This window comes from Micrasema longulum, unplaced genomic scaffold, assembly GCF_059751315.1.
Source record: "Micrasema longulum isolate JH-2025_06_02 unplaced genomic scaffold, ASM5975131v1 h1tg001361l, whole genome shotgun sequence".
Taxonomy (NCBI): Eukaryota; Metazoa; Arthropoda; class Insecta; order Trichoptera; family Brachycentridae; genus Micrasema; species Micrasema longulum.
Window position 1 is genome coordinate 96,676 of NW_028278547.1, and position 22,534 is coordinate 119,209.

Below are 22,534 nucleotides of genomic sequence, written 5' to 3' on the forward strand. Positions count from 1 at the left end.
TAGTACAAATTTAATACGTCGAAGAGATTATAATAAATTTAATAATAGGGTCATCAAAATAAAAATGATTATACTAGAATGCTAGTGATATGACAATTCTCTTATATTGTCGATCTACTCTGCCATATTATGTAGATAATGCGTAATGCGGCATATCGTGACTTGAAAACTATTAGCGGTGACGATCGTGACCATAACAGAGAATAATATATATGTAACTATGTACATATTATACAGACGCATGCCGTAGAATTTTACTTCCTCGTTACATAATTATTTTAATAATCAAAATATAAATGGAGAGAGCCTCTTCTAACCTATTAAAAAATGATTTGTAATAATTACATCTACATATATTTTTTATTTGTATATTTATGTCTATAAATACATATGATATTTTGAAACAAAAAAATATTTAGTCTTAAAATTTAATGAAGACAATTTAATATCTTAAGCAATGAATATTTTTAAAAAAGAAAAGTGAATTCACATATTTAATGAGCTCTTCTCGATCGCTGGTTTAAGTGATCATTTGACGCACTGTACTTAAAATCTCTATTTGAAATCTAGCATCATTATATTATCGCTGAAAAGAAAAATATCAGTACTCGTAGACAATATTTTAAACGTACATAAAATAATCGCACCGTTGACAGAAAATAACATATTTTTGTGTATTTGATTAATGTATTTCGATTATATAAATTATCTTTAAAATCGAATTTGGCCTTTTTTTATATTCTATGGTGAATACGTAAACATAAATAGTACCTAATCTATTTTAATTGAGTAGGTAATTGTTCTTTCAATAATACATTTGACAGAGCTTGCTCACCACATACTACACACCGCATCTGGGGACTTCAGTTTCCTTGACGGTTCTGGAATATATTTGACACAACGAAAAGTCCTATCGTATTTCTTACATTTATTTATGATACTTATTTTTTATAACTATTTTACTTAGTCAATCATTTCTATTCCTCCTTGTTACAGAAATGGTATGTTCTAGAGCTGTTCTTATTGAAATATCGGCCTTCAAAGGAAGGGTTTCTGTTTTGAGGTCTGAATGTAACTCGTAGTTTCTGAAAATATATATGGCAGCCGTTTTTAGGGCGTGAATTCCGAATTGCTGACCTAAAAACAGACAATTGATTGTTTCATTAAACTTGCACCTTAAATTTCAAATATAATTATTCAATAAAACTGATAATAATTCATTCTTACCGACGCAATTTCTTTGTCCAGCGCTGAAAGGAAGGTAAGAAAAATGAGGCCTTTTTGCTGATTCTTCGGGAAGGAACCTTTCAGGTATAAAGGATTTTGGATTTGTCCAATACTTGGTGTTTTGGTGTAGCATTTGAATATTCAGGATAATCGAGCTATCTTTAGGAAGTGTTATGTTCTCTGCAAAATAAATATATCAATGAATCGTCAATGAAATAAATTATTTTTTAAAAACGTGAAAATATCAATATGTATCTTACTACGTAAATAGTATGTTACGGAAAATGATAGCTTTAAAAAAGAGCTGGGGTGCAGCTGGGAATAGCAAGCGTCGCATTCAACAGTATGAAGCCTGTGTGGAGACCGGATATTTACTCAGTGAAAATCAAATGCCGCCTATATTACGCCTATTATCCTCTACGAATGCGAATCATGGCAACTCATTAGAGTCCAAACAGGAAAATACTTTGAGAATAGACGTTTCAGAGAATTTCGAATGTACCCAGCTAACTTCAGAGACAACGAGACACGAAAAATTGAATAAAAATTCCAGAAGTGTCGCAAATAAAAAATATTTCTTAAATCTTTTTGATAGTGATAATTATTAATGTAGTTTATATAAGATGGTGTTTTGTGTTTCTTATACAATAATGTTTTCTTTTTATTTTGGATGTATTAATTTGTATGATATTATGTAAGTATTGTCAAAAAATGTTTTTTCTTATGTACGGTCCCAAATGAGTTAACTCCTATTAGTAATAACTCCTGGAAGTATAATAGGTACTTTTTGTATTATATGTTTTATTAATAATAAAATTAAAAATAAATAAATTAAAAAACTGTCTTCAAGCGGAGGCGACACGGCTGCCTAGGCCATATACTCCGGATGCCTCCTAGGGAGGTATTTTGAATCTTTTCTATCCCCTAGAGTCTTAGAGTGTGGTTAAGTTAGGCATTTTTATTTTTTGCACACGACTACACTTTGCTTCATATAGTGCAACACGGATGATTACACGTTAAATGATTTATAAAAGTATTTAAAAATGGAATTAAAAAAACGAATACGGTGTGGTAAAATCAACATAATAAAGTGTTTTGGGTAATGTTTAAGGTTCCAATAACGTTCTATTTGAATAACATCATGTTCGGTTTTACGTATATAAAGCAAAGTGTAGTCGCATGAAAAAAATATAAATCCACAAATTAAGAGCTCTCTGGGGGGTAGATAAGATTCATAATAGCACCCTTGAGAGCCTTAACCACGCTTGCCTACTTTACAAGTCGTCAGGTTCTCGACGTCGCGTCCAGGACGTCCGCTACTGACTTTTCGTCAGCAGTCCATCTCTGAACTACGGGACGCGTACCTGACTCGGAAGGATGCACATGAGCTAACAGATGACATAGATGTCTGATGGCTCTTTGTGGGCACCATATGCTCCAACTAGGAAGCGAAAATGTGATGATGATGACTATTAAAATAATAATTCAGAAAAAGTACTAGGAAAAATATCAAATAATTTTACTTACTGCTTTTTAAGAAAAAGTCTGATTTCAGTTTTCTCAACTGAACAGGCCCAGTAGGGAAAAGCCTCATCGCTTCTTTCATACACATGTCTAAATAAGGGAACCTGGACAGCATCTCCATAGTAACGTCAGCATCGATGTCGTCGTATAAGTTTTCCTTTATCTCCTCCCAAAGACGATCCTGACACTTCTTGTTCATGGCCAAATTCAGCAACAAAGAACCGAGTTGACTATATCCAGCGTCCATTCCCTTTAAAAAATACTAATATAAGTACATACCAACTATAAAATAAATAAATTGGTGAGTTTATTAGACAGCCATTTACGCAATTCATTACTTTTGAGTATTTTTTTAATTTCTCCTTCCATGGGGATAAAGTATACAGTTCTCTGTGAAAAATATAACCAGAACCCTGGACGCATGTTTGTTAATGCGTTTAACTTCCATTCTTGAAGTTCTGGGGTTTTCGATTCCTGGCAGGGTGAAACATTGGTTTTAAGGGTTTTTTTTAATACAATATTTTATTGTTCCTAGACTGCTATCTAAGGCGTAAGATTGTTCGCTTTCATGTAACATATGATAGAACTATGCTGAAATCGGTTCACAGATGCAGCGCCCTATGCGCCACTGAATGTGGAAAGGGGAATGATGATGATTTTTTGATAAAAAATATGGCTGATTTGAAAGAAACTATGTGAGCGCCCGATGTAATTAACTCTGTCAAGGTGGAACGTTTGAGGTGGGCTAGCCATATAATTAGAATGGACGACGAAAACCCCCTAAAACGATCAACTTTTTCTGTGCCACAAGGACGAAGAAGACCAGGAAGACCCAAAATGCGATGGATGGACTGCATCAGCGCAGATATAACTATGCTGGAAGTAAGGAACTGAAGAGGAAAAAAGAGAATCCAGTAGTCTTCTCAAGAAGAAAAAACGTCCTTTTCACCAAGACAATACACCGTGTCACAAATTGATAGTAAAGATGGCAAAATTACACAAGTTGAATTTAAAATTCCTTCGGCACCTTTGGCTGTTCACAGACCTCAAAAAGGTGCTCCAGGAAAAGAAATTCGGCTCCAATGAAGTGTGTGATTGCTGAAACTAAAGCCTGTTTTGAGGCCAACGATAAATCGTTCTACAAATAAGACATTGAAATCTTAAAGAGACTTTGGAATGAATAAATCTTTCTCGAAGAAGACTATGTTGATGAATAATGTCAAGTTTTGCGTAAAAAGTATTGTTTTATTCGTCATCCTACGAAATTATTTAGTGATGTCATGCAATAATCGCACTTACTGGATTAATTGTATTGCTGAATTCCGCGCAGACCTCGTCTATCGTAAAATTACCCTCAAGTACGGCTTCACTTAGAGCACCGAATACTGTAAGACGTTTTCCTTTCTTGTTTATCTCTTCATCTTCAAATCCAAAAAGCGGTTCTTCAAGCACTAAAATGTGAAATACGTTTATAATTGTCACAATTTTCAATTAATTTACATTAAACAATATTTAATAATTGGTTCCATAATGCAATAATGATTTTTAAAATAAATGTTAGTTTCTATTTTGCATCAAAACTTATTTAGACGTCTTCTTGCACATGCAGACTACATGATATCATCGGTAGAAAATCAGTTAAAATCACCCGTTCAGGGGCCTAGAGCTATATCATCGTGGTTCTTACGCTGCCTGAACACAAATTGGTTTACAAAATAACAAAACTCATCCAGAGACAATCACACCAATAATAGACAGATAGGGTCGATTTGAAACCGACATAAGTTCTCAGAGCAACCTTGCAGCACAACATTGGGGTTTATGTACACCGGAATAGATAAAGTGCGATACAATGGGAAGGCCGTTGGTTTAGTTATGCTTAAAAATGTATTTGACGTGATAGCGTCTGAGAGACTTTCCTGACATGCCAGACAACTTATAGATTATGGAATTATCACGTTATATAGATACCTTTTTTGTAACGTGACAATTTACCTAATTTTACAGACAAAGTTTACCTAAGATGTAGCACTATGCATCAGAAAACACAAAACGTTTCCATACAACCAACGTATAAGGAACATTCCTTACGTCGCGTGTCGCGTCAGAAGTTATAGAGTTCTGAGTTTTGCTTAAAAACATTTAAAAAGGGCCGCCGACACCTCTTCAAAGAGTTGTTCCATTTGTCGTAAAGAAACAGTGTAATGCGAGAGTGGGTCTTAGGTGAGATTACTAGTTCCAGGTTCTAAGAGTTGGCATTAAAGAGCACATATAAGGCACCTTTAAATCTGAAATAAAGCGAGGGTGATAGCGAGCGTCATAAGAAAGGTCGCATATGCCAGACGATTCGGCGAAGTCCTCAAACTCCACCTTTAGTATTCTGGAAACTGAATAAAGTAGAACAATTCTGTCTTCGAGTAACGGAATCATAGTGATAGAAGTGGCTTTGAGAAGTGGGAACCCATATAAACTTAGTTAAATTATTAATTACGGAGAGTATATAGTATTGTACAATATTGTACATGTTCTTTCGAAGAAAGAGAGGTAGGGTCCTATAAGGTCCATCCCCAGGGATTTCATGGGTCTAGATATTGGAAACCTCACAGATGCAGTGAGCTCACTAGAGAAGTAGGTGATTGCGTGTTCCGAGTCATTTAGCATTTTTTTTTACCAATATCGACAGCGCTTGAGTCTTAAGTAAAGAAAGGCACAAAGTAGTTCAGTGGTGGTTTAAGTACAGGTGCAGTTTTGATTTGCTGAAAGATTTTTTTGCATAAGAATTTGTAATGAACAGTGAGTCTTGTACTTTGATGCTAGTGATGTAGCAGTGAGGGTGGCGATCTCAGCGAAGCGTGCAATCAACTTGAGGCAGTAAAAAGTACACCCAAGTAAATTGATATCACACTTTTGATAATAATAATGAATTCAATATCCCACATATGAATTTATAATAGAGGCTTAAATGGAAAAAAAAATGATAAATTGAAAATTCAGTCATGTTAGTAAAATTTTCCCATAACAATGAAAAACAAAATTAAAAATTAAAATAATCTTCCTCAATTAACATAGTTAAAATACCGAAAAAATAATTCTATCTATTACCTACTACTTATCCCGTGTTCTTTCTGTAATTTATAAATATTATTTTTTCCTACCCAGTAAAATCCAGTCTTTTGTCTACAAACATTTCGATAAACTCGAAATGTTATTTGATCTATTTGTTATTTGACAAAATTCAAAATATTTCTTTTGTTTTAGTTTTTTATAATACTTGACAATGCAACATCACGTTTCTAAACCGGTCGGCATATAAAATTTATTTGAGTGATTTTGCACAAAATACATTCGTTGTTATACGAGTACTATTGATTATGTTTATTATCAGCTTTGTGGTCAAATATTTAAACTAATGTTAGTAAATATTAGTATATAACCACTTAAGGACTTTATACGGACTTAATAAGTTGTTATACTCTTATAATAAAATAAATAAAACAACTTTGTTCTTAACCACTATTTTTTTTTCTACCGACCAGTTTCAAAGCAAACAAGCTTCTTTGTCAATGTTTACGTAACTTACGTTACGTTAGTTAATTAGCTATGTAAACCTTGACGAAGAAGCTTGTTTGCTTTGAAACTTGAAACCGGTCGGTGAAAAAAATAAATTAGTGGTTAAAAACAAAGTTGTTTTATTTATTTTAGGAAAATGAATAACCACAAAGTTTTAAATATTAAATGCATCTTATACTTATACCCTTGTTCATTTATTAACATAGCGTTTATTTTGTTGAACATCATATTATCATATTAGTTTTAAATTTTAAAAAGTAAGCTTTTATGTAATACGTTTTGTGAAAATAATTAGCAATTTATCATTAACATATTACAACAGAGATGAATAACATTTAAGATAAGGTAATATAGAAGTCTAGGCATCTACAGGGCTTATGACCTGTCAATAGCTGGTTTAAGTGGCCACTTTACACACTGTGTAACACTCACCATTCAGCCCTTATTTGAACATCTATATTCCTTCAATTCTTTCATCGGTTGATGATTGTGAAGTTAAAGAGCTGAAACCTTTATTTATGCGGGTGAGATTTGTCTAATTGAATTAGTTCACCTACATACTAGGCAACGCCTGAAAATGTTATTTTTTTCTATTTCTATACTTCTTCATAGACCAGGTGAATTTATCAACAATATTTTGAGTTTGTCAAAAATTTTATAGACAAGGACTGGATTCGAATCCCTGGGACATTAACATATTACAACAGAGATGACGAACATTTAAGATAAGGTAATATAGAAGTCTAGGCATCTACAGGGCTGATGACCTGTCAATGGCTGGTTTAAGTTGCCTTATCTTAAATGTTCTTCATCTCTGTTGTAATATGTTAATGTAAACAGCTCCTCAGGAAGTTGAATCCAGTCCTTGTCTACAAAAATTTGGACAAACTCAAAATATTGCTGAACAATTTATCAATTACTTAAGTATTGATTGATTTGGTGTTTTGTTTATCAGTGTTTGATTTCTTGTGTTGTAAGTTTAAATCACTTAAGTGCCTAGAATTGTATAACTGTATCCAAGAAGTGTCTTCTTCTTAACTTTCCTCGCCTTAGTGAAGGTTGAAAATCATCGCAGGAATTCTCACATTGTTGACAGCTGCCCTGAACAAGTACTGGGTGCAGCAATGGAACCAGTCACGCAAGTTCTTTAGCCAAGAGGTGCGCTTTAACGACCTTCAGTCAATTTAATCTTCCTAAGCAGGGCGGAACAACTGTTCGATTTTTATTTTAGTTTTACAGAAATAAATCAGTAGACTCAATATTGTTTGAGTTTAATATGAAAATGTTTTTTTTTTTTAATTACAAAATCAACAAAATACTCACATTCCTCTTGTGTCGTAGCTTTACCACCTGAAGCAGTTCTTAAGTTTAAATATTCATTAACTTTTCTTTTTATATTTCCATAGAAAAAATTATGATATTCTTCCTTATATGAGTTGAATATTTTTCCATTTTCTGTGAGTGAATATATCAGAGATGGTTGCAACCACACTTTGCAAATTCGTTCATATATCATTTTGCAAGATCTGAAATAAATTAATGTACATGTCTTTCAATAATTCAAATTATTATATTTGATGGATGGAAATAATTCCGTTTAATCTGGGTTCGGAGCTGAATTTTAAAATTGATCCAAAAGTACGTCGCGTGTTGGCTTTTTATAATTTATTTACCATTTATTGAATAATGCTATCGATATCAGCATAATTTTTTTGGAATACGATAAACTTGAAATTTTTGTAAGCGTTTCGAAAATACACAGGGAATGTTCTGAGAGTTCGTCCGTAATCCACAAATCTCCTTTAGTACTTGATCAAACAAAGAAAAATAAAAGTAATTAGAAAAATAAAATAAAAGTTTGAACGAATGATTAAAAGACTATTAAGGATTGATGATTGAACAAAAAAACAAAAGATTATACCGAAAAGAAGAATGAAATTTTTCACTAAGCAGTGTATTTTACAATGAGGAAGTTCAGATTTTTTTAAACCGAGTTTTAATGGACTATCAAACTAAATCATTTTTTTTAAACTATTTTTGTGTATGTCTATGATTTTTCGTAGTTTTGTAATTTCGAAATTTTTCCTCCTGTGACGTCACGAGTCGTCGTCGGTGAGTTGGGTTGCAATTTAAAAGTTTAATCCTTAACATGTTAAAATACACTTGACGTTGAAAAACATAACTACCCGAAAATCGGAAATCTATCACAACACATAACGTTACAATCGAACGGTTATTGTTCACAAGTACTTGTGACGTTTCAAAGTAGTTTAATTTTATAAAAGCCAGTTTTAATATTTTTTTTGTACGTTTTCGGGAAACTTCGCCTTGCAACTAAATGCTCTAATTTTTACCGTGTGTAAAAAAACATTTTCAGTATCCAATTTCCCGTACCACTGAGCTTTATCATTGTAATTAATTTTTTAAAAAAATAAGTGAAAGACGACCAAGAATATTGTCAACCATGTTAAGATTATACTCAAGAATGTTTTTTTTTATACTTATCCAATTAAAATAAATCTTACCGTGGTGTCATAAGAAGAAGCAAATCGTTGTCGCCTTTATAAAATTCTGGTTCCCATTCAAACAAACTATCTAAAAATATATATAATAATTAAGAACAAACCTGTAAAGATTTATTGAAACATTTTTCAATACCGACTATCTCGTATATTATACTCGTAGCTTGAATAGATTCTACTTTATCTTGTTGAACTTACGACAAATGGTGTCTGCCCAATATCTCAGAGAATAAACTGCTATATCTTGTAATCCCTTGTCGCATACTGCTTCCAAGCTCTTTACGAAAAATTTACTATATTTATTATGGATTGGCATATAGCTTTTAATAGTCTTCATAGCGTAAGCTGGGTTGATGACGTTGCGATGACGCTTCCACGTGTTCCCTTAAATAAATAGTATTATTAATTATTACCAACTAAAAGTGGTTTTTCTGAATTAAAGCGTTCCGTGGTTTTCAAACAACCACAGTGAAATCAAGACCTTGTATTTCAAATATTAAAGCAAAGACTCCCATAACAAAATATATTTTCCAACCTACACCACCTCTAAAAGACAAGAATTCCGCAAACAATTTACACCTTTTATGGAGTACCGCTGAGAGTTCCCTATTTCAGTAGAAAAGTCATTTAAAATATATAATTAACTTTGTGCATGAGTGCATGACAGAACGTTTTCAAATAATCAATAAATTGTGTCATGTGTGATTTTCGTAGACATCTAGTGTGCCTAATAACACAAAGAAAACTCGAATTTTTATTTCGTACCAATAGGCACTAATACATTATTATAGGCTTGTAAATAGGAAATGCCGTGGAAAAGTCACTTTCTCACATAGGCTTTCCCAATTTTTTACGAAAAAGACAACTACACGTCAGATTGATTATGCCTAGCTAAAATCCACAAAATCGGAGTTACATTTTCCCGTTTTCCGAACCACAAAACTTAACCAATTTTGTCTTTTTCTTAGAAAGAGCATAGAAATGAAAATTTCTATTATTCAAAATTATATATCATATTTGTACATTGTACAGCCGAAGACGGCAGATAAATTTGGGCGCTTTTATGGGTTTTTGGCTCCCATTAGAAACAATATATCAAAAAAGCAAAACAATAGAAACACGTCGATCGTAAATATTTACAGTGTGTAAACAATTGTTCTCTATATTTAGTGTTATAATCCAGAGGGAAAATATGAGATAACGTTTGAAAAAAAAAAAAAGATGGCGTTTTTCTTAAATATTCAAATACAATAACTACCTACTTGCTTGTGTTAATGCAATTTTATTTTAATTAAAGGATTGCCTTACCAGATAAGGTCAGTAATCCCCCATCCATAGCAGTTTTAATGACATCATAAGGTGCTCCTTTCCACGATGTAGCTTTACTCATAAGAACACACTGGAAAACAGGATTTCAAGGATGCATAAAAATAATCAATGCTTTATTTTTTTTCATTCTTAATTGTTGTCTAAATGTTAGCAGACTGGCTAAATTTCTTTCCTAGAGGGTTTTTCAGATCTAAATTTTTTGCAACAGTGAGAATTTTTTTTTAGAAGGGAATATGGAAGTCTAGGCATTTACAGAGCGTATGACTTGTCGTTGGCTGGTGTAGGTGAATAAGTATAAAAAATTTAAAATTGTTTTCAGGCGTTGCCTTGTAGGTAAATTGGTCCAGCCGCATGAATCTCACCCCTATGATAAACTTTTCAGCTCTTTTGTTGAGGAAATGCGAATGTTTAATCATAGGCAGAATGGTGAATGTTGCACAGTGTGTAAAGTGGCCACTTTAACCAGCCGACGACAGGTCATAAGCCCTGTAAATGGCTAGACCTTCATACCCCCTTCTCAAAAATGTTTTCTCTCTGTTGCAACAGATCTACATTAATATTATTTATTATAACTGAAGTATGTGCGCTGCTGATCCTTTGAAGTAGTGTTTTTTTTCTCATCACCTTAATATTGATAATCTTTCAATCTTACTTTAAAACTAATGACAAAAGAAATATTGTTAAGGATTTATAGTACCAAGTACTGTTTCAAAACAAGGATACCTAATGAATATGGTATTAAGTAAATCACACCTAAAAAAAAAGAATTGTAAGATAATAGTAATAACTTATAATAATAACTCCAACTGAAAATAAGCACAAAGCCAGTATTATATTAGTCAATAAATGGTTTTAAAAAAAATTTAGTTAAATAAAGATTGTGTAGTAAATACACAAATTAGACGAAATATGTGGTCTAATTCCAAAAACATAAAACACGTCTTATTTTTCAACATATATTTGAACCAAGATCTGTACGCGCATTAATTTTCAAGGCTTAATACATTTTTGTTGGTTGTATTTTTTTATTTATAGAATATACAAATTGAATGAAAACTAACAAAGAACATTATGAAATAAACGACCGTAAAAAAAAACCGTAAAAAAAAAAACAAATAAAAAAGCAGACATTTAAAAGTTCCTACATTTAGTTTTTTTAAAGTATTATATTAAATTGTATTTTCTCGATTTAAATGTGTGAAAGTAAAAGTTGAGGACAAACAATTAGTCAAAATTGAAAAAGGAGAGTTCGAACTAAACTATTATTTTGAAGTTTTTAAAATGAAATCTAAAAACGTTGTGCCAAATAATGTATCATCGGCTGATTGACGACCGACCCCCCACTAAAGACCTTATTGAAGCGGACTGTAAAAATCTTGCAAAAAAGCACGTGTTTATTCCGCTATATTCTACTAACTCCATTCTCGGACCCAAACAGGAGAAGAGGCCTGGATTTCAGATTTTGTATGGGAAAAAACAGTGGATTGCGACGAAATTTTCCAAGCACAGAGATAATGAAGATAATCCTAACCAAATGGACACCCATCGAAATGATTTGAGGCACTAGGACAGTTTAGTTAAACGTTCTGCAAGACTAGATAAACGCTATCATCTAGCCTCGTTATTCGCAACCGCGAAACAAGCTGCTAAAAGAAATGACACACGATTTTTTTTCGAATCACGCCTAAAATCTGTAGTAAGCGTTCGGTCACTCCAGGAGCCATAAGAAACTCTTATCGAATCAGACACAGACCGCGTAAAGGAAATATGGCATGATTATTTTCAGAAAGTACTTAATTTCTCCCTCCTTCTTCCACCCTCGATATTTCCATAAAGGCTGTATCAAGCATTCTGTGAACTAAGAAATTAAAATGGCCGTGTCTAATTTGAAAAGCGGAACGGCACCAGGAGTTGACGATTTACACCCAGTTTTTTAAAAACAATACCATTGGCATTATTGGCCCTTTCCACCATCTAATGACTAAGGTATGAGAACAAGAGACGTGCCCGAAAGATCGAGGAAACGGGGAGATCACGGCATTACACATAAAAGCTGATCAATTAAACTGTGACAACTATCACGAGGAAGGGTACCAGAAAAGTACTTGTATATAGTATAATACTGCAAAAAGTTCGTGGATCTATTATGCGAGTATTTATGGAGAACCGGATGGGTTTTTTGCCTGAACTGCTATTCTGTACACTCTCGGAGCCGTAAAAAGCTTTTATATCTCGTATTTAGTACGTAAATATGCGCTATTAAAGCGTTTTCCACAGCCGCGAGAGCGTTTAGAATAGCAGCCTTGGTAGATCATGCACGGATCATATCCACAACATACGCTTTATTCTATAGGAGAAAACATAAATAGTTCCTTGGCTATGTGCTTAGTAGATTACGATTAAGCATTTGATAATCCGCACAGGCTTACACTCTGGAAAATATTAGAAGCATATAAGAAGGACCTATAAAACTAGTCGAGCTGATCAAAACCCTTAACTCAAATAGCGAATGCACAATCAGAATAAACAATGTTGTCACAAATTGGTTTAAGGTCACCACCGGAGTTCGTCTAGGTTGCGTCCTTGCACCGTTTCTTTTTATATTCCTTGTGGACTTCATTTGAAAAAAGTCGATTCCACTAGATCGATGAATGTCCACCTCCTCCTCCCGAAAACTCTGCGACCTAGAGTATGCCGATGATGCAGTCATAATTGATCACTCAGTTGGGGGTTTCAAAGTCAGTGTAGATAGGCTAAATAGGTACTCTGCACGCGTGTGTTTAAAAAATGATATTGCGAAAAACCCATCAACTGTTTAACATTTCACGTATTGATACTTAAAATCCCCTGACTTTATCAAACCAAATTATGAAAAGGGTCGAGAATTTCAAATACTTGAGTGAATATGCTACGGAAAATGGCAGCGTTCAAAAATAGCTGGAAGCGTGGCCAGGAATAGAAGGCGCCTCCTTCTATAGTATGAACGTTGCCTGCGAATCAGATATTTACTGAGTGAAATCCAAATGCCACCTATATAACACCTGAATAAAACCTATCCTCTTTAACGAATACAAATCGTAGCACCCCATTCACTTAAGCCCAAAACAGAAAAAAATACTGAGTTTTGAGAATATATGTCTAAGAAGAATCTTAGGTGGGCAGTGGTTTGATCTCGCAAGTAAAGCCTCAACCACGCTTGCGTACTTTACAAGGCATTAGGTTTTCTATGTCCCGGGACGTCCGCTGCTGACTGGTCATCCAGAACCTGACTTGGGAGAGTGCGCAGCCAGGAACTGACATCCAACAGAGATGCCTGGAGGCTTTTTTTGGACACCGTATGCACTAACCAAGGAGCGGACTATTATGAGATTACTTGTCTACATGAATTCAAGTACTTACATTTTTTTAATTTGATATGTGGATTAGTTTATCTTTATTTTACCTCAAAATCTTCGGCATCAGATACGACGACACATATTTCTGGCCCCATCCAAACTCTACAAAAATCTCCGTAACGTTTTCTGAGTTCTTCGAGACAAATTATCATTTCTGTAATAAAAGAAAAATGTTTTAAATCAGATATGATGCTCATTTTTAAACAAATTAGGTATTAGTAGTAAATAATTTATTAGAATAAATATCAATGTAAAATAATATTGCATTTAGAGACTCTACATAAAAAAAAGATAACAAAGAATTAAACTAAATATTTTATTTATAAAATGTATATCATTATAAATTTTGATTCCTCTTTATTGTATGCATACAACAGCAATCGTGTAATTTTTTTCAAAACCGACTTGATGTATTGAATTAATAAATTTAAAGACATAGATTACACAAACATCACTCTGTCAGATTTAAAATTTACACTAAAAATGCATTATGTAACTAAGTAGACGTTATGATAATAAATATGTACATCTCCTTTCCCCTCCTTATCCTCTCTTCAAGCATACTTGTCCTAATCCCACCCAATTTACAATAACTTACGGTTCTTAAAAAAATAATTTTTTTTTGATTATTGAAAAATATTTACGAGTACATGAAAATAAAATTTTTATACGTATAAACTTATGGTGGCCTCCGTGGTGTAGTGGTCAAGACGCTTGACTTACGCACGGAAGGTTCTGGGTTCGATTCCCGGTGAGAACACAAAAAATTCAATTAGATTTTTCTCAAGCCTCGGTGTTCTGTGACGTAATTTACAAAAATAAATAAAATAAAAAATAAAAATAAAATATGTATTAATTTAATATGTAATTTAATTTCTTTACTAACTTGGTATATTTTGTGGAAATCTGTTATTAGTTTTGAGTTTATACACTATATCTTTTTGTTTACTATAAATATATATGTTGATTTCCCAAATAAAATAAAATACACAGTTATTTAAGTTAATGTTTATATATTACTTTTAATACAAACATAAAACAAATATTACAAAATGATAAAGCTACAAATCAATTAAGTGGTGCATAAGGCATTAAATGCAGTATGTGCCAAACATCTGCTAAATGAAAGTAAGGTAATCAGTCTGACGCTTCAGTATTTCCAAAGGATGCCGTTTTGGAGATTCTCATGCAGATTAAGCCTCTTGTAATTAAGATGAAAAACTTCAATGGGATTCATATAAAGACAAGTACCTAAATAAAATATGTTCAAATGATTTTGAATACGATGAATTGGAGATAAAAGTAAAAAAAATAAAATCTTAAATTCTCTTATTTCTTAAAGAAATGCAAGCATTTACATTTAGAAAAGAAATGTAGCATTTTTCTCGAATTCGAGGTAAATTCATGATTTCAATAAATAATCGTCAAAGAAACAGTTAAAATCATTTAGATCAAACCTTTTTTTTGGCATTATATTTTTAGTCTTTTTTTAGTAAAAATATTTTTGTTGAAAATATTCCATTTCAAGAACTCGTTTTTGCAGAATTTTAATATTCATGGTTATCGGCCATTCGACAGCATTAAAATATTGCGAAGAATATATTGTAAAAATGAAATATTTGCGATAAAAGTTTTTTCGTAAAAAAGGACAAAAAACATGATTCCGTGAAAAAGGGTTGGAAATATTTTTTTTAGGTAGTTCAAAAAAGGAACGCTATGCCAAATGCATAATCCATATTTTTTTCTATCTATATTTACAAAAGGCAATATTAGTATGTGTATCGTTGATAGACTGAATAACTACTAGACCAATTTACATGCGGTTTTCATCAAAATGTAGATCTTTGCCATAAGCATATTTATAGCCTTTAAAATCTTAAATTTATTATTTCCTTAAATTCCTTATAATTTTTACCGTATTAAAGTATTCCCTGACATTTGATACATTTTTGAAAATCGCATTCCTAAATAAAGTTAATGAGCAGAGTTTGATATTTCTAAAAATAATTCCACATTTGAAAATTGATTATTTAAAGCTTTGGAGTTTAACCATAATTAAATACTTAGGTACCATTTAAATTATAAATTCGAAAATGAATTATTTTAAGTTCTGGAATTTAATCATAACAAGTACCTACTTACAAATGAAAAGTTATATTATCTTTTTTACGTTTATCCGAACAGTTTTGATACGCTATCACGACACGACCATGCATTTTCGTTTGGAATTAAGTGTCAAGCTCACGTCAAAACCCAGCTGGCGGTTAAAGAACGACTAAGTTTCACGTAGGGCACGACTGAACATTTAGGCATGAGTTGAGTGTCATAATTTTAGAGGTTTCCGGGTGCGTCTTTGTGTATTAATAGGTGGATGGTTTAATTTAAGAACACTGAACCAGTTTTTACGATTACATAAAAATATTATAAAGTAAAGTTTTGAAAGTATACTTAATAATGTTTAATTTTAAAGAGAAACGCGGTCTGACTTTTCTTCATACATTATATTTTTATTTTATCTCTGGATTATGGCACTAGCGCATTGTTTTTTTTTACACACTTTAGATATTTACCATTGGCGTGTTAACATTGTTTCTTTTTTTGAAAAAAAATGGTTATTATGGGAACTAGAATTATCCCGTAAAAAAACACAGTTTTATCTTCTGTCTTAAGACGCACGACATACAAATATAACTATTTTTGAAAAACGTACCGATTCTAAAAAAAATATTCTGATACTCAGTTCAGTTTTGAGATGCAGTAAACGGGACAACGAAACGTCGATTTTGTCCATACTAACAAAAGGTAGGAAGGTATCTGCAAGACAAAAACAAGAAAATTATGTTTAAATACCCATTTATCTAAATTTCATGTCACCACATACCCTCACAATTTATGTAATCCAAAACACAAAAATAATAATGTATATTTAACAATGTATATACAAAGTTTAATACTTAACATTTTGAAAAAAGTTATGTTTATCAGGAATTAAATTTCTATAAAAATTTGGCTGGCGAAATAAAAAATTATCGCTGTCTTTACAAAATTAAAACTAAGGCGAAAATAAATGTTTATCAACCTCTTTAATTAAATGTTGCTTTTCAACATTTAAATCATATTTAAGTTTTTTATTTTAAAATGAAGGAAATATGTTTTTTTTTCAATGTATTTTTTTACAATACTCAAGTAACTTGAAAAACTCATTTTAAGTTTTTTTTCTCCATGTTATAGTATGTATGAATGTGGGTGAATGTGTATGAGCGTGTGAGTGAGTTTGCGTGTGTGTGTTAATGTGTGGATATTTATACATGCGTGTGCACGAATAGGCATTTGCATGCATATGTACATGCAATTATTTATAAAAAAATGTTTTATATGCCTTCATAATTTTTTTTAAATATATGTTTATTTTGTACATAAATTACTAATATTGTAATCCCACAGCAAGCACAGGAGGTTGCTTCTTTTTTGGTGTGGTATTTCGTTTCCTTTTTTGTTTCTGTACTTTTGCTTTTTTAAGTATTTCTTTTTTGTTAACATGTTGTAACTTTTTGATTATATTAAATAACCAAAAAATAAATATGTACGTGTCCAATTTGAACTAAATACAAAAATTGATATCATACTATTGATTGTATTCATAAAATATACACACAATACATACTATTTTAATCTAGCAATAGCTAAGCATTACCGGGTTCAGCGAGTTAAATATGGAATAAAATTGTATTGTTGTGATTTAAAATTATTGTGCTTTTTTTTGTAAACCAAAATTTTGTTTTTTTTTATTAACGACTTTACTGTTAAAGTTTAATCCTTATTATAAAAGACGTATTCTGCCGCACGGTTAGTTATTTTATTGGACTTATTCAAAACTTTAAAGTATATTTTTCATCAGAAATACCTTTTCTAATACTTCATTTTTTTAATAGCAAGATTCAAAAAAAAAAGAGCGTTTTAAAATCGCAAAATCGCATGATTTCCTTACCGTTTATCTGACTACTGCCTGTCAACTTTAACTTTCAACACGTATTATTTGCTGTTTCTTGTGTCATTTTACTTATCGTCGGTCTTATCTGTTGTACTTTCTTCTTTTTGTTGTATCTTTATCGAGCACGCAACATAAATAATAATGACTGCATACTGCAAAAGCGGCTAGCAGCAAATGTTCACGATCCATGCTGATTATGCTTTATGTTGATTGTTGATCGCAAAAAGAATAATATGTTGTTAGTTGTCAGTAGCAGCGTCGCCACTCCCCACTCGCCACTAGATATACGCTCGGTTTGTGAACTGTCAAATATCAAACTGCCCATGATCTGTAATGTCGTCGAAAACATATATGTACGAGTACATACTGCGCATGGTACGTACAAGAAACAGCCCAATGTTAACAGCTAATAAAATAGCCCAAAATTTGGCACAATAATTATTATTAAAAAAACTAAGCAAGAACTGGCACAAGATCTTGTGCCGTTTTCTGCTCAACGTTCTTTAAAGCTTTTAAACGATGGACACCTCTGTTGTGTGTAATTTCATTTTGCATCTGACGTGGGTCTTCGAGTAATGCTTTAAAATCTTAGTTTTTAAACTTTTTTGGTGCACTGGAGGGTTTTTTATCTTCACTTTTAACAATCTGACGACTGACCAAAAGTGCTGTAAATCTCTACAAAAAGTCTTGTGTGCTTCAGCTGTAGTTTTAAAAAAAAAGTAATGCAGTAAAATTGACCTCAAATACAATTTTTTTGGCACAAAATTCAACACGCTTAACGCTATGAAAAGATATATTGTTGAAACTCCGACGGAATAACATATACTAATATTTTAAACTGGGAAAAATAAATTTTTTTGTCTTATAAAATCAAATAAACGTTAAAAAATACAAGAAAACAACACCGTAACATCATACAGCTAAAAATAACTCAAGATCAACCGAATAATTTCTATGTAAATTATTAAATTCGTTCAAAAAATATATTGAATAACCTCTGTAAAACAAAATTCTATTTTCGAATGAAAACCACGTGTAATGTAAAAAAATCTCGATTAAAGTGTTTTATAAAATAATATATTATTTTATAAAACATACAGAACACATCTTTTAATAATGGGGAATAAGGGTTAAAAAAATGTTTTGTTAATACATTTTTAATTAAGAAGATATAACGCCAAAATAATAAATTCGATGTAAAAATAATTTTAATAATTATTAATTTATTCGTTTATTCAAAAACCATTCACTCATTTGCATTTAATTTGCGGGGACAAATTCCAACTCCACAGGACTTTAGTCCTTTGTTAAGATGGGACAAATAATAAACAGCAGCAAAACATCAGCAAAAAATCGGTCTGTGGTCCCGTAGCTAGTATCTCGGATTCAAGGTTCAGAGGTTCGAGGTTCAAACCCTACTCTACACCCACTTGTTTCCCATTTTCTAATAGTGAGTTATTTACAAATCGTTAAAAATGTCCCCCGAAACTGGGTAAAAGGCAAACATTTACATATTAAATAAAACAAAATACATCAATGCATGTGAGAAGACAAAATAACATAAAATAATGATAAAATAGCAACTTAAGTCATGGAAAAATCATTACTGAGTCTCCAACTAAAATCCTCCCTCCTAAGGAAAAATCAGTCCGGGACGATTTAATACGATAAAGCAGAAGTGCCTCTGAGCGAAATCATTCGAGTTTTAGAGATTACATAGTATGTTCCCTAACATAAAACCGGCCTCATGTTCTTAGAGTAAGCGCATTTGCTTGTGCTTACCATGTAAGAGGTCTCGGGTTCGATTCCCGATTTGGTAGACATAAAATATTTATTGAAAAAGGCGGTTTAAAATTAAAATATTTTCATAGTCTCTGGACTGGTACTTGAAGCGTACGGCTGAATACCTTGCCTTTATATTACAAAAAAAAACATCAAGAAACTCTGCGGTTTGTATACCAATTCAGTGCTCTCAACACAATTCGGTGCGGAAAGGAAATTATGGTATCAAAGCTAAAGAATATTGAAATCAGAAATATTTTAGGTACGACAAAATGTTTAGCTTCTCAATTTAACACCTCGGGGAGTTTGTTAAAATTTACAAATTAAATAAAAAAATAAATACCATGTTACGTTTTTGAAAAGGGAATAAATAAGTCTAGGCCTATTTGACCTGCTATTGGTTGGAATTTTTGGTCTTCATCATTGTAACTCAATCCGCACCCGATGGTACATGGGACACTACATTGAGTCACAAACGCAGCGTAACTCAAATATAATTATGTTTCTGGCGAGTGAAGAATACAGTTATGTAGGTGAAAAAGATGACGAGTGATTTTTATTTGATAGCTACTCTTAGATAAAGGGAAATCGAGTAGGAACATGTATCCACCTCGTAGTTTAATGGTTGACGTATTCGTCTACCGTGCTTGCGAGTTCGATTCCTGGTCATCATCATTCCCTTTCTAAAACTAATGGTGCATAGGACTCTGCAATGGTACACAAATCGCAGCGTATCTTGATCATTTTTGTTACATAAAGGTAAGATGATTTGTCTTAAGCTTCAGGTACCAGCCCAGGGACTTTAAAATATTATGGTGTGAAATCACTACTTTAAATAAATATTTCATGTCAGCCATGTCGGTAATCGAACCCGAGACCTCTTGCATGGCAGGCAAACGCGCTAACTATTACATCGATTCCTAGTAAGATAGACATAAAATATTTGATAAAATACTTCATTGTCCCCGAACTTGCACATCAATCGTAAAAATTATCGTCTTAACTTCGCGTAAGATATGCTGATTCCAATGCAGTGCTCTATGCATCACTAACTGCGGGAAGGGCAATCATGAATAATTAATTACTATTATTATAATGTTATGGTCTCACATTATTTACAACTAGAAGACCAGCAAATTTGGGTTAAAAATAAGCTCTCAAATCAACATTTAAAATATAGAATATAATAACTGGCTGGGGGTCAATGTCAGAAGTACTTATGCCAAAAATAGTCAAAATAACAGAAAAGGGAGTATTTGTTTCTGATGTAATTTTTAATTTAAATTCTCCAAATCGATGCAGACATTTCTTTTACTACTAAAAACCTTTTTGTTTTATCTATGCGATAAAATCGTATCAATCAGACGTTTCTTGCTTCAAAATATGCCAAAACACTATTTAGAAATACGGATGACAAACATACTAATATACATAATGTGTATGCATTTTTTATCATTTTTTTAGGATGACAAATAAACTGTATAATATGGATGTATTTTTTTTCAAATTTCTGAAAATGACCGACTTGTACACTTATAGCACTAAAAGAAGGGTCATTTTGATTAAAACCTGACAAGGGCATTTCTAGACCTATAATATTTATTATAAAGATATATATATGTATGTGTTAAAAGTACAGTCTTTATGTAAATAAAAAAACCAATACACAATAACAATTTGCTGGCTTCAAATATTAATATTTGTAAACATTGTAAAATTTACCATAGTGTTTGTTGAAACTGCGAAGTTGGATAGCATTTCCAATGATAGGAAGGGATGTGGGTCCTGGGAGCTTAAAGCTCAGCTCATAAAGCTTACGACGACCCCATATGACCTTCAGGAACCAAATTGTCAGCAACAGAAGAAATGTCCTAAACACTACTGATGACATCAACTCCTCAAATATAGGCAACATTATGGTGCTGTTTCGTTGGATTCTGAAATTATTACAATTTATACTGCTAATCGAATATGCTCTTAAAAGTGTGTGAGTTTTTTTTAAATTTCAGAAACAGAAGTTGTGTAAACCGTTTTATGACACGAACTTCAAAGTTTCATCATCTACTCATTTCAAACAAAGTGAAGAAAAAACAAGCTACAAATAAATTTTAAAATGCCCACCATGTAAGTAAAAAACATTCACAAATAATAATTAAAACAAAACTAATTTAATGGTAAAGAAACGTTCGTCTTGTTAAAGATTTTTTACGGACTGAAAACATTAGGAAATCTTTTATCTTTTTATCGACAATAAAGTATTTTGGATAAGGAAAAGAGGATCGAGTATTCATCGTCAAAACAACAAAAATACCTGTTTATTTTACGTATATGAGACTTGTCTCCTTGACCTTGGCTTTCCTCCCTTCTCGTTATTTGTTACCTAACTGAACAGGTCGGCAGTGATGTTAAAAAATGTTATATCTGCTGTTGACATAATTTTACAGGAGAGCATGAACAAAGTTGGAAAGAAATCGGTTGAACGGGGTATCATCAAAGATATTGGTTAATTAATGTTCTAATATACGTAATAAGCATATTCCGGTTTTATTGTTATTTGTTATATTAAGCAAATACATTTAATTACCATATCTAATTTTCACAAGTCGCATGAAGTTTCCCTTTGCCACCAATTAAAATATATCTCACTTTAATAATACTAATAATGATAATAACTTTAAAAAAATTATTTATGTAACATCCACAAATATATCCAAATTTTGACAAAATAATATCAAATCTGCTTTTTATACAAATAACAATATTAATGATTTATTGCTTAATAATAAAGACAAAAATAGTTTATGAAATAATTCAGGTGTTTACCAATTAAAATCCGATTCTTGTCCTTCAGTTCACGTTGGAAGAACATTAAGAAATTTGGATATTTGTGTTAAAGAACATATAAGGTGTCTTCACAATAATAATTTCTCTGAATTGGCAAATCTTTTTTTTTAAAAATATTTTTAATCCAATACAAAAAAATACAAATACATAGTTTACAAAAAAAAATGTTTATACAATTTTCAATATAATTTTATTTTTATTTATGGATATAGCCACTCTACTCGCCCACAGGCACGTTCCGGAGTGTCCGTGTATGATTTATTCTATACAAAATTGTACATACTGTGCAGTTGTTATGTAAAAATTCAAAAGAAATATGAAAAAAGATTAAAAAACATACCTACATCAAC

The 22,534-nt window shown here is 32.0% G+C and overlaps 1 protein-coding gene across 1 annotated transcript; it reads right to left on the bottom strand.

Annotated features, from left to right (window-relative positions):
• Positions 1-414: 414 nt before the first annotated feature.
• LOC148275683 (cytochrome P450 4C1-like) lies at positions 415-21,556 on the bottom strand. The gene is made up of 11 exons (XM_088235352.1): positions 21,462-21,556; positions 21,063-21,277; positions 13,615-13,721; positions 10,152-10,242; positions 9,042-9,227; positions 8,847-8,916; positions 7,645-7,847; positions 4,051-4,202; positions 2,755-3,001; positions 1,228-1,407; positions 415-1,137 (listed from the first exon to the last, which is right to left on the bottom strand). Exons 2-11 carry the CDS (start codon positions 21,253-21,255, stop codon positions 968-970), a joined length of 1,599 nt encoding a protein of 532 aa, XP_088091478.1. The 5' UTR covers positions 21,256-21,277; positions 21,462-21,556; the 3' UTR covers positions 415-967.
• Positions 21,557-22,534: the final 978 nt, after the last annotated feature.

What these genes read in the sequence shown, in the direction of transcription:
- LOC148275683 (XM_088235352.1), bottom strand. Translation starts at nt 21,255, where the DNA reads ATGTTGCCTATATTTGAGGAGTTGATGTCATCAGTAGTGTTTAGGACA. An exon ending in CTTCTTCTTATGACACCACG is followed by an intron (nt 7,848 to 8,846) that starts GTAAGATTTATT and finishes AATTTATTTCAG; the next exon opens with ATCTTGCAAAATGATATATG. An exon ending in AGCTACGACACAAGAGGAAT is followed by an intron (nt 4,203 to 7,644) that starts GTGAGTATTTTG and finishes TTCACATTTTAG; the next exon opens with TGCTTGAAGAACCGCTTTTT.